The sequence below is a fragment of the Aegilops tauschii genome, chromosome 5 (assembly GCF_002575655.3).
Source record: "Aegilops tauschii subsp. strangulata cultivar AL8/78 chromosome 5, Aet v6.0, whole genome shotgun sequence".
NCBI classification, from domain to species: Eukaryota; Viridiplantae; Streptophyta; class Magnoliopsida; order Poales; family Poaceae; genus Aegilops; species Aegilops tauschii.
Window position 1 is genome coordinate 561,963,296 of NC_053039.3, and position 13,278 is coordinate 561,976,573.

The following is a 13,278-nucleotide window of genomic DNA, read 5'->3' on the forward strand; positions in this document are numbered from 1 at the left end:
GTTCCTTATGTGAGATGGAGCCATTGCTTGCCCTTACCGCCAGGTCCAAGTTGTACATACAGAATACACGAGGTACAAGACGTGATTTCCAGAGTGGTTCGTTCCACAGTACACATACAAGCTTTCTCCTGCTCCATCAACAGATTACCAACTAAAAAGGGGAAGAAAACCACCATCCGGTACATTACATTCAGTTCAACAATGAACGACTCAATCCGATCCAGCAAAAAAGAAAAATTATCCAAGGTGATGGTTTAGAGCACCCCAGCATGTACACACATAATAAGGTAGGTAAAGTAAAGTTGAATACACGATGAGTTTGTCCAGAATAGTACCCACGTTATACTTGACGATATGTCCAGAATAGCACATGGCTGAAACCCAGCACAAGCAGATGACAAGTGCACAATACAACCAGGCATAACAGCAGAATGCCAATGGAGATCAATTGTACTTGAACACAAAACGTTGCTCCCAAAGTCAGAAACCATCACGGCTACAAAACCAGTTGCTAACTAAGATTGAAACTCCGTGACGGGCTCGCTAGCCAGAACCATAAATTAAACTGGGGAACACCCATTGGTTACTCAGTAAACCGCAGTCGGGAGGGAATGACATACCATAGAACATGGGGTGAATTGCGTTTTCTGGCACTAGCTGACCAAGCTCAGCGGAAGTCCAAGTTTCATCAGGATCTTCAGATAGCCTTGCAAAATAAATGCACTTACTCTTTCCTCCCCATCTTTCTGGGCTCATGCAAGAAAATGTAGGATCCCTCCTGTCAAGGCTAACAAACAGGGCAATATTTTCCAACTTCTCCACCTTCACCCACTTGGCTGGTTCAACAGTGAAGTCGAGTCGAAAGACCTTAAAAGATGAGCCCAATCCGCCAGAGTTTGACCTCTGGGCAATCATGAGGAGCATGTCACCACAGACCACCAACCATGAGTTAATAGGCAGGAATTCCCATTGAATTGGTACTTCTCGCATGCTGAATCGAGGTGTCAAGTGTATAGTGTGGAGCCTCATAAGAGCATCGATGGCAAAGATATCACCTTTGAAGAACACAATCTGATAGATGCGTTCGCGGCCAAGATCAAGAGCGTGCTCTGACCAGGAGTTTGCTCCAACCTGCCACTCGAACATGGAAACCCTCGAGAAAAGGAGGAGGCGAGAGTTGGCTGAAATTAATGGAGCCGTAAGGATGCCTATGCCACAAAAGTATCCAAGATTGTTGTTGGGTGGGAGTTTGGGGGGCTTCACCTTGGTACCAGTGTACACATCCACAAGGAGGCAGTGCTCCTCGTAGGAGAAGATAAGATACCCATATGAGCAGCCCAAATAGTGCATTGCATTTGGACTATTTTCAGGCACTGAACACACAAGGGATAAGTTTTTCTTGGTAGGATCACTGAGCTGCCATTTGCAATTAGATAAAAGGATGGGCTTGATATCGCCACTATGTGGATGAATATATGGACCATCTGGTTTGAAATGGAGTGGCGGGAAGCTGAATGTATACACAGAGGGAAAGGTAGAGACTGCAGTGCGCCATGAGTGGCAGGTGCCAATGAAAGCAAGGAAGTCTTGGAATGAGTTAAAGAGAGCAATAATTTCATGAAGCAGGCTGTCCAGGAGATCTGCACAAACATGAGGTCCAGGCATAGGCAAAAAGGTAGAGGCTGAGGCATGGCAGGGACTCTCCACAGTAGTAACTTCTCTGCCACATAGAAATTCAAGAATAATGGATCAAATAAAGAACTGAAACATAAATATTTTAATGAATATTTCAGGACTTAATATCCTACAAGAAATGCAGTACGCTTTAAATAAAAAATAATGTAAACAGGAGTGTCAACTGTGACAAGCCAAACTTCAATTAGAAGCTAGTCCAGAACCACCTAGGACTTACCATTTTTTTCTACATTAGCTTAATTATAATATCTTCAGTGCGCCAGCCAACGCTATGTACAGTTTTATATCTTCAAATCATGACAGAGGGGGTGCGTACAGAGTATCCTCAAAATAAATAACAATAAGTGATGATTTTGCTCCACGTAAAAACGCAATAGTATGCTCCCCTTCTAGAAAACCTTTATGTGATGATTTTCTTATCTGCGATTCATTTGGTCATTAAGAAAAAGTGAGCATTGTTCATGGGAGCCCCATGACCATGACTCCATGAGAAAGACCGAATGAACAAGAGACCATATGCTGGCGAAATGAGAAGCGCTCTTTGCTGATTCTACTTTGGATCCAACACAAGCACGCACTAAACTGAATCACATCAAGTGATGAATATACATTTCCATAATAACACAAAAAAGGACGATAATCCGTCCCCTGTTTATGTGGACAACTTCGATAATTTTTAAAATTTATTCCTTCTCAATAATCAGTCTCCAAAACTATCCACCAAATCACATTTGACAGTGAGTTTCAGTTCATGACCGAACCAAGGCAGCAGCATGACCACAGCCAAAAGAAAAGTTATCAAAACTGTAATACTCATCTACAACATTGTAATTAAGGAACGAAACTATTTCACTGGTGAGAGACAATGAAGTTATCAACAACTGATCCGAGTGAACTTGTCCCAAGTACAAACGCACCTTGTAGACACTAGACAGTGCTGGAGATCCAAATTCAGGGGAGGCCAGTGCACTAACCGCCACTACTAAATTTCACTACGAAATCACTAGAGCGGGATTACTGATTACAGTTGCGATGGACCAACCGCATCCGCTTAACTAATAAACAAACCCTAAATAAAAATTTGGAAGAAAAAGAAGAGACGAGCGAGGTTACGGTTGGGGTCAGGGTGCAGACCTGGAGCTCAGAGCGGCGTCTTCCGGTGGCGAGGGTTCGGTGCCCTGCTGCGGCAGCAGCGCTCTAGCGCGGCGGCGGCGGCGACGACGGCTTCCGGCCATGGGGGCGGCGCACCACTACAAGTTTCCCCTCCGCTTCGTCCCTCGTATGGGCCTCAGCCAGCAGATTAACAAGCCGGCCCGCTTCATCTTTTTATTTTTTATTTTATTTTCTTCTTCTTCTTCTTCTTCTTCTCAAAAAGCAAAGACAAATTATGAGAGACATATAAATATTTGAAATAGAATATATTTTTAATACATAAAATCCTGCTTTATAAAGGACAATAGACAATAAACATATAAACCACAATTACAAGAAGGACCTCAAAAGAAGCAAAATTAGATGTATCCTCCGCCTCACTATGGACTCTCGGCGGCCCCTTTGGTGTCCTAACCACCGCCTTAGCCTATGTGCCGTCGGCACTCCCAACCTTTGCTATACATTTTAAAAAGTTCCATGATTTCATTCCTCGGGACGACGCGATAATTTGAAAACAAAAGCCACTAATGACTAGATTTGAAGCCAACCATTCCTGCAAGTGCACACATGATTATTGCAGAACCTTCTACATGATGCGGCCCCTTTGGTGTATCTATGTAGAATAAATCAATCTGGCATGGACAAACGACTAAGCAGGCGACGGACAAACCCTAGCCGCCACCCCGTTCATCTAACCCTCTCACCACAGCCATGGCGCACCAGTGACGCCTGCCGGGAGCTCCGGATACGGGGGGCGACTTTGGAGACGTTGGGGGTTGTTGTGGGACAGTGAAGGACATTGGTGCTCGACATTGGTGCTCGACATTGGCGGAGGTCTTCATTGCTGGTCCGGCCGGATGATCAGAGAAGAAGGCGTCGGTGCACAATTTTGACCGACAATGAGCTCGACATCAGACCCATACAATGGCATGGGTATTTTTTCCCCAGGTTTTCTTTAGTGAGTCTTTGTGTTTGGTTTGGGCCAGACGGCAAAGCGGCGGCTTTGCCCAGATAAGGAATAATGTTCTGTCCGCCCTATCCCCATTCCATTGGTGTGTTTTTCACCGGTGGAGGGCGTGTGGAGCTGTGTCTAAGGTGGGTCTTCTCGGATCCGTCCCGTTTAGGTTTCTGGTGGATCCATCTAGATCCGGCTGGCTTTCTTGGTCTCTGTTGTTTTTGGAGTTTCTAAATGCCCTTATCGATATTTTTTCTCTAGGGCGGCGGTTTTCTTTGCAGATCATGGTCGCCGGCGTCTCCTGGTCTGCATTAACGACTTCCCAACCACAACTTCTACAAGTTCCGGGGTTTCAAAAAGTGCGCAAAGGCCCAAAGGCGGCATCAAGCTATGCACACGGTGCACCGCCGGTGGATACAGCAGGAAGAGGACTTCGGCACCCCGAAGATTGTGAATGTATTTCAATTTTTCTGGAAGAGTGTATTTGTAAGGGCCTATGATACTTACTATATGGCCTTAGGCCTTTCCACAAAACAAAGTAGAACAAACCGATGAGTTTAGTTTATTTTCACTATGATGGACATCCTCTAGATTGTATGGCTAGATTTCTAAGTTCATGCACAACCTTTTATTCCACAAAACGTTTCGAAGTTCTTGCACACTACATGAAACGAAGCGTATTGTAGATGGACATATCAAATTATATGCATGCAGAAATACCGAAGACATTTTTACATTCTCTTATGATTACCATAATATTACAAAGCATGCACATGTTGTCAACCAAACCCAACATTCCTTGCTGATACTATTCAACATGATTGTAATCCTATTCAGTGATTAATAAATCTCAGTGATTCCTGAAAATAAACCTGCAAGGCAATGCCAACGATGCAATTTACATTCTACAATTTTCTATAAATACACTTACATAATAGTACATTAGAAACCACCATCAAGACATTTGTTAGACTATAGGCTATAGAGATCTCAAGCATCGCTACGGGAAAATGTTGTATGCTCCAGCCGCTTTAGTTTAATATCAAACTGCTTTGCATTTGAACTGGTCTGTTTATGTATGGCACAGTATTTATAACTGATTACTACTATGTTCTGTTGTGTGTGTTCTTCCTGACGTCGATGTGTGCAGGTAACCTCTCTGTTGTGTGTTCTTCCTGACGCCGCTGTGTACTGGTAACCTCACCACTGCGCCGAAGAGGTTATCAAACAACAAACGTTGCATGCAACCAAACAGTAGGCTTGTGTTTGCGCATATACAAGCAGGCAACAAAACACCGTGCGCTAAGCTATCCCCTAATGTGGGCAATCAAACAGGTTGCAAATGTTAGTTTAAAGGCTGCATTTGCTCAACCAGCCTCATGTGAGCCAGGCTTGAGCTAGCCAGGCCCGGCTTCTACGGCTGCCAAACACGCCCCATGTGTTTCCTCTATCCTCATCCTTACCCCTTCTCCTCCATCTCTGCTCGCCCCTTATGATTTCACACGAAATTTTGTATTGCAGTGTAATCACACGGTGCTGTCTTCTCAACTGTGATAAATCCAATTGAATACTTGGAAACTCATTGCTTTTGTCTCCAGAGGCTAATACAATGTATGAAACCCATCACCTCCACGTGAAGTAGACAACTAAGACGGCAGCCACCACATGCCATCATCGTCTCTGATAAATTCCGTTGTCGGCTTTGTCGAAGTCTCCGCCTCTAAGTTTTAAATAGCGGGCTATTGCCAAATAGCGGCGGACCTCAAAATCAGCTATAGCGGAGTTATAGCGGGCTATAGCGGGCTATTTGTACATAGGATCATTTAGCGGCACCCTGCTGAAAAGGCTATATAGCGGGCTATAGCGGCCGGCTATTTAAAACATTGCCTCTGACTCACTCAATATTGCAACTGCTGTCAATTTGTTTCGAGCGTATGCATCCTACACTTGTATGCCAAATACTCCCTGCATTACATATTATTTTCACTCAAACCGATATGTTTAGCACTGAAATACACCTACATACATATGTTTCAGCGATAACTAATAGTATGAAACAGAGGGACTATATATTAAACAATTGGTACTCCTTTTCTGGTGTTCATTTGTCTACGCAGTCTGTGGACACACCACAGCGACGTCGGGGCCGCGCAGCAGCCGCGAATGTCGTGCGAAAGATCGCCGAGGAAGAAACAATCGGTGTGCTGCAGGTCTGATCCGTAACGGATCGGATACTTGACAAGGACCCGACTGACGGTGACTGCGGGTCTGGCCTGACTCCGCACCTCTGGACGCCGACGAGGAGGACGCCCTGAAGTGGACGGCAGCCCTCCGCTCGTCGCCTCTCTACACTGGCTGACGTGTTCTTGGGCACCCCGCACGGACAATCTGCTGATCAAAGTCTGATGCATGGACGTGTCCAAAATTGTACCGTTCACTTGAATTCTAATGAATATTTGCTGTAATTACCTCAGAACAAGTGAATAGACGGATGAATTCAATTTATAGTTCAACTATAATGGGTTATTCTTTTTGTCAACCTGCAACTGGTAGTCACGGGACCATGTGCTAAGAATTTACCATGGCGATGAAAATACGTTTAACTGACAGTAAAATATTCTTTTCTAACCTTCACCGTATATGGGGATATCGGATCCGTTCATAGGGGAGACTTTGGCGCTGCGAGATGGAGTTATCTTTGCTAATCTACGTGGCTTCTCCCATGTGATCATGAAAACAGACTGCCTGGAGATTGTTAATCTCTGGAACACTCGTCACAATAGCCTTTCTATTGTGGCACCATTACTTTTAGAAATTGGAGAGCTAGCTTCCTCTTTTTCTTCTTTTGTTATTCAACATGTAATAAGATCAGCCAATGTACCGGCCCACCTTTATGCAAAACATGCATGCACATTGTTGGTCACCGAAAGTTGGACTGGATCTAGACCCTCTTTCCTACTCACTAGCCTTATGGCTGATGATGCTAGGAGCTCTTTCGTTGAATAAAGCTCTCAAATTGGTTCAAAAAAAAACCTTCACCGTATATCTATGCGTGCCTAAAGCTGTCTGCTCTATGTGCAACGAATTCCAATTTCCAAGTATACTACTCCCTCCGTTGTACATCATTTCCCTAGGTTTCCGATAGAACTAAAATAATTGACTATAGTCCAACCCGGTTCAATCGACAGACAACAATAAACACCAAGTTTCAATTTCTTTCTAGTTTTGTAACCATTACAGATTTGATTGAGAGTACAACATGATGTATTGTTTTTCGAAGTGCATTATCTTGAATTATATTATAGGGCAACCTAGACTTTGTAGCCAACTTGGTGCTTGCTAATTACATTACAATTATGTTGCAATGAAGATCCCTTGCTCAGAAATATATGGGTACAAAGAATACGACCACGAAAAACCAATCTAGGAGAGTTCTGATGCCTTGGTTCACCTAGTAGTTTTGGTTAGTTTTTTTTTAGTCCCCACAGGGTGGCGGCATAGCCGATGGCGACGCTTCATCTTTGAGTTGGTCTTTCAGGCTTTGATCCTCCATGAGTTTATTCGTCGGGATGGAATCAACGAAGTTGTGGTGTAGATTCCCTTCATGTGTGCTAGACGGCAAAATTTAGTGTCAGACACATCAGATCAATTCAAGGTCTCAATGCCGAAAACTGCAGCTTTGGCACGGCGGTCCTTAGGGTACACATGAGATCAGTTCAAGGTCTCAATGTCGAAAACAGCAGCTTTGGCACACCGGTCCTTAGGGCACGCGCACGAACATTTTTCGCCTGCTATGGACAAGGGTAAGTCAATTTCTGTAAGAGCATCTACAATCGGATGCCTCAAACCATCTCTCATAAGACCGCGGACTCGCCCGGTCAATGGCCGGACAGGAGAGAGAAGAGAAAAACTGACCCAACCGGATCCCTTATATCATCCCTCGCTTGAGGCCAGTGAACCATTGAGTCCTCTGCAGTTCATCAAGGAGCTTTTCAATCGCGGGCACGGGATACTTGCCCACTACAGTCATAGCGTTGAGCTGTTGATAATCTATGCATAACCGCCATGTGACATCCTTCTTTTTGACTAGGATCACTGGTGAAGAGAAGGGACTGTGGCTGCGCTGAATAACACCTGCCTTCAACAAATCCTGCACCTGCTTCTCGATTTCATCTTTATGTTCTAGTTTGTGCCTGTATGCAGGGGCGGATCTGGGCCCCAGACCCCCAGGGCCCAAGCCCGGGGCGTGGCGTTTTTTTAGTTGTAACCTAGGTATAATTTTGAATGGGCCCGGGGCTTAGCCCAACACACAGCCAGGGCCCAAGGCAGCCTCCACCTTCGCACTCCCAGACCTAGCGAGCCAGCGAGCACATGCACGCGCGCAGGAACTGCTCGCGCAGCCGCCAGGACTGGCACTGGCACTAGCCAGGCCGCCGCCCGCCGACGACTTCCCTCCGCCAGGGCGCTCCCCGGCCGTCGCAGCCTCCCAGGTCCCTCCGCCGCTCGCTCGGCCACTCCGCTCGGCGCCCGCTCGCCCGCTCCGCCGCTCACTTGCTCCGCCCGGCGCCCGCTCGCCGGCGCTGCTCGCTCTGCACGCCAGCTCTGCTCCGGCCTCCCCAGAAACTGCTGAACTTGTTTGCCGGCTGCACTGCAGAATTGGTAATGGAGAGATTCAGAGATACATGACTGTGCTAGCTAGCAATTGTATTTGAATATGAATGTTGACAATAGAGATGAACATATATTTTTGCTGTTGTTAATCACCTTCCTATATTCAATTGTATTTGTATTGTTGTTGTTAATATTAATTGTTTCACTTGATATTTAATTGTTTCAACTTTGTACAATGTTAATTGTTTCACTTGATGTTTATGTCATCTCTGATGAAATTTTGCTTTTGATTTCTCTAAGGCGTTGGCTCTTCTTCCACCATTGATCAAGTTATGAAAGACACTAATGAAGCAAGCCATTGATTTGGTACTCTTTTTTCATCACGTATTGTTCGTAGTTTTTGTCATCTTTTATGTATTTTGTTGTATCTTTAAGCATTGAGTTTAAATTCTAAATTCCGGTGCAACTGAGCCACATTTGAGGTATTCTTTTCAGGTAGCTATAGCGTGATGAACGTTAAGTTTTCTCTCGTGCCGAAATTTTTTTTGGGGCCCGGGGCTTCTTCCAATCCTGGATCCGCCACTGCCTGTATGGCGTCAGGTTCACCGGTTGTGCTCCAGCCATCAGAGGAATTCTGTAATCGCAGTCACGGCATGGAGGTAGACCTGTTGGTTCACCAAACACGTCCTCAAACTGATCAATGACTTGTTGAATGTTGTTCTCCCTCATGGGGGCATCGTTTTGGAGCAAGTGCTGGTTGGAGGGGACAAGAGGAGGAGCGGTGTTTCCTCTGCTCCATTGATGACGGCGGATCTCGATGGCGTGGCGCGGTGGAGACTCGGCGCCTGATGAGCGGAGAAGGACTCGCGCAGGAGGGTGACGCTGCCTGGCGTCGTGGTGGCGTCGGCGGCAGTTAGACCGGGCAAGGTTGATGCAGCAGTACAGCTCTGAAGATGGATTGGTGGTAGGTGGCTGCGGCGGCCTCATACCCGGCAGGCGTCCTGGTTGAGAAGCACGCCAGACTGATGGGTGCCCATACCCGGCAGGCGTCCTGGTTGGGACGTCAAGTCTTAGATGTTAGGTTTGGCTGCGAGGTATGTTTGGTATTAGGCCAAGACTTTCAGCGCCCCTACATCAACTGGATAGGGATAGCAACAGATGTTGCTTAGTTTGGTGGCTTTAGGCTTATTGTTGTATGACTCTGTAAGGTCTTGTGTCAATAATTAATAAAATGGTCGTATGCATTGTCCAGATGCAGAGGCCGGGGGTCGTCCTCCTTTTCTAAAAAAGTTGAGGAGGAGGCTTCGCCAGCTTCGGCCAAAATCATGTTTTTTTTCCTTTGCGGGTAAGCCAAAATCACTGTTTAATCATTTTGACGAAAGTTTAGCGTGATCTCACTCCATTTTAAAAGTGTAGCCGGATCTGATTTTTTTTTTTGGCTAAGCGGTAGGTTACATGGGCAACGATCATTCACCATTTTTGTGCGATGATCGTTGTTTCAATACTTGACGATTTTTATTACATACAATTTGATTTTCAAATATATGATGAACATTTTTCAAATAATGTTGTTTTAGTACTCAATGAACTCTTTTTAAAATACACAATGAACATTAAATTTATGAGCTTTTTTAGTCCCATGGGCATTTTTTAGTTTCATGGATATTTTTAAAATTTGTGTACAATTTTAATTTTACAAAAATATTTAATTTTGCAAAAAACAATTATTGTGATTTTGTTTGTATTAACATTCTTAGTCATAGGTGTATCACTAGATAGAACAAGAACCTGGTGTCTCATTTAAAATAAAACCCACGGTTTCACTTGCCTATAAAGAAGAAACAACATTGTGCAGCCATTCTTTTTTGTCAGTTCGGACTGTGCATGGGACATTTTTCCAACTTTTCTAGCCTAGATATAGCCTGTGTGACTTACTCTTTGTATGGATATTTTTCTCGTTAAATATGTAGTGTGTACAATTTTCTTAGATTCTTTTTACCCAGCGCGTGAAAATCTTTTTGTCTTGTGAAACCACAACAAGGCCCAGCTAGTGAGAAAAACAAAGATGTCGGGGTGGAGGCATGTGGTGGTGTGCTGGAGGGGCCGGCAAGACAAGCGCTGTCAAAAATTTAAAAACAAAAACAAGTATTAAGAAAACAAGTAGAGAAAACTAATTTACCAATGACTTTAGTGACAGACTCATGTTATTTGATAGTCTGGCTTGATTGCTACTCCCTCCGTTTCTAAATATAAGTCTTTTTAGACATTTCAAATAGAATGTAACATACGGATGTATGTAGACATATTTTAGAGTGTAGATTCACTCATTTTGCTCCGTATGTAGTCACTTGGTGGAATCTCTAGAAAGACTTATATTTAGGAACGGAGGGAGTAGAAAATAGTAAGTTTCTAACTCTTTATGAAAAACTATCCAACGGCAGCCGACCGGCCAAGCGCCAGGCTGATTACGTGCATACCGTTCGATTAAACTTGATCTAAAAAAGTAGGCGAATGTTCCCACAGGACACAAGCCCTCGCTGGAGCCACACACCACCCATCCCGAACATCCAAACTTATTTCTTTCCCGCGAAGGGATGCAAACCTCTCCTCACCAGACGCAAATCCAGGTCGTCATCCTTCTTTCCCCTTGCAAAATCCAACACCACGTGTGACCGTTGGGAGTGGGGAAAACAACCACCGCCGCGGCTGCCTCCGCCGTAGGCCCCTTGTTGGACCCCAACCCTTGCACACCCCGAGGCCAACTGGTTTTGCCCTCCTCCACACACGTGATCCTGCCCGAGTGGCTACAAGGGGTTGGTGTTGCAAGGCCAAAGCAAGGCCCAACCCTATTGCCGTCACACACTGCTAGGACGACGGAAAACTAAATGGTGCGACAATCGCTATGGATGTGCCCACCCATCTTTGCTCATTCACCAGCTATGGTCGGAGTTGTGTCTGGCATGGCAAGCCATGATGCTTTCAACTGGTATAAAAACGCTACGAACGATTAGCCAATGGAGAAATAGCAAACCCGTTGACGGAGTTGCGACCAATCAAATGGAAAAGTTGCCACCCCCATGGGTGAAGCTACGACTAGCCAACGGAGAAACTGCAACGACGATGCTCGCGAGTTGTGACAAAGACGACTGTGGTATGCAACAGTGCTGGAACCAGCAATGGGGCACGTTGCGACCATCCAGCGAAGAAGCTGCAAAGGCGGTGCACATGAGCTGCAACAATGATGACTGTGGTATGCGACGGTGCTGGTACTAGCAGTAGGGATGTTGGAACCAGCAGCGTGGCGCCCTTTGACCGCATGATTCTACAGTGGCGTGAGGATGTTCGAAAAAGATCAAGACGTGCTATGGTCGGCAGGAGCCGGAGCTGCGACCAGTTACACCGGATTCTATGATGAGTATCGACGACGGCTACCCGGGGTGCTGTCATCCGATGATATTTTGAATGTAATTCATTAATATTATAGTTGTTGATATTTTCTTCTATATATGTGGTCAAACTTAGAAATGCTACACCTACGAATGGTTTAAAGTAATCCATATGTGATTAGACAGCTGGCAGGTTATGATTGAGGTTAGAGAGAAGGCGGGCCCCACAACACTTAAAATCAGGGGGAGAGAAGTATTAATGGAAAGTTGCATAAAGGTTCGCGTTAGTCTTCGGGGGTGTTTGTTTCCAGGGACTTTTTTGTGTAGGGACTAGAAAAAGTCCCTCTTAGAGACTTTTTTACCAAACGGGAGGGACTTTTTAGGGACTAAACTAGGCATTTGGGACTAAATGAAGAAGACTCTCAAGGAGAGTCTTTTTGGGACTTTTCCAATAATGCCCCTCCATGCACCCATTGGCCCGCCACCCCATGATGTTGTTTGATTGTTATTTTTCTATATACTAGGGGCAACATGGTCATTTAATAACCTTTAGGAAGGGACTAGGGACTTTTTAGTCTCTGAAAACAAACAGGGAGGGGCTTTTTAGGGACTATGGACTTTTTAGTTGGGACTAGAAAAAGTCCTAGGACTAGAGAACCAAACACCACCTTCGTAGGTGTAGGATTATCCTTATTTATAGCGCTGCAGTATTTTCCTACAAATTTCTTATATATAATCGGATAATCAGTCGGCGTAAGAAAAGTCAATGTAGCCCTTGCCTGCCCTAGGCCGGTCAGAATCCCCCCGTCTCTTTCAAGATCACGCAGATCATCTCGGTTTGTGCACATGAGATGAAACCAGCGCCACAGTGCATCCTAACAATTGACGACTGCAACTGTGGCCGCACAGGATCTGTGAACGAAATTGCTGTGCATACGATGAACAGTGCGTACGATTTTCGTATGACATGATCTCGCTCGTCCATCCAACTAATCGAACGGCTGCTGACCACTGTCATACGTACATCGTACGAAATTAGTCGTACGTGTAGCAGTTCTCATCAGTGAACTAGGCATATGCTTGCATAAGGAAATATCCTCTCTCTTGCTCAATTTACCTCTCCAGCATCCTGTCCACGACAAGCATTGATGGACTAGGGCGGAGTCCCGCTGTCCTCGTCTAGTTGCTGTACTACACGAGCTTCAGCCCATGCCACCCACGAGTAAACAGTAGCATTGCCCTAGGTTCCAGGGGGAAACATCCACGAACATTGATGGACTAGCGCCGAACTGTCCACGACAATTAGAGTTGAGAAGGAAGACTAGCCAGCATGAGTCGATGCCGCCCACGGGTTTCAGTCGGCAGACAACTACAAAAACCAAGGTTGAATTGTGGCCACGGACTAATAATAGTACTGATGCACTTGCAGCAGGCATGCTTACGGGGCGCGCGCACCCCCTATAAGATAGATGCACCGCC

At 45.3% G+C, this 13,278-nt stretch overlaps 1 protein-coding gene across 2 annotated transcripts; it reads right to left on the minus strand.

Annotated features, from left to right (window-relative positions):
* Window positions 1-68: 68 nt before the first annotated feature.
* LOC109745390 (uncharacterized) lies at window positions 69-3,607 on the minus strand. 2 transcript variants are annotated; one of them, XM_020304506.4, is made up of 2 exons: window positions 2,830-3,607; window positions 69-1,720 (listed from the first exon to the last, which is right to left on the minus strand). In XM_020304506.4, the coding sequence occupies exons 1-2, from the start codon at window positions 2,928-2,930 to the stop codon at window positions 544-546; spliced, it is 1,278 nt and encodes a 425-aa protein (XP_020160095.1). In that variant the 5' UTR covers window positions 2,931-3,607; the 3' UTR covers window positions 69-543. The 2 variants fall into 2 exon arrangements, with proteins under 2 accessions (XP_020160095.1, XP_040247156.1); XM_040391222.2 differs by having other exon boundaries at window positions 69-1,715; window positions 2,830-2,959.
* Between the last annotated feature and the right edge of the window lie 9,671 nt (window positions 3,608-13,278).

Bases quoted from the DNA above. Each gene is read 5' to 3' on its own strand.
- LOC109745390 (XM_020304506.4), bottom strand. From the start codon at position 2,930: ATGGCCGGAAGCCGTCGTCGCCGCCGCCGCCGCGCTAGAGCGCTGCTG. The intron at 1,721-2,829 runs GTCTGCACCCTG...TCTATGTGGCAG, and splicing joins GACGCCGCTCTGAGCTCCAG to AGAAGTTACTACTGTGGAGA.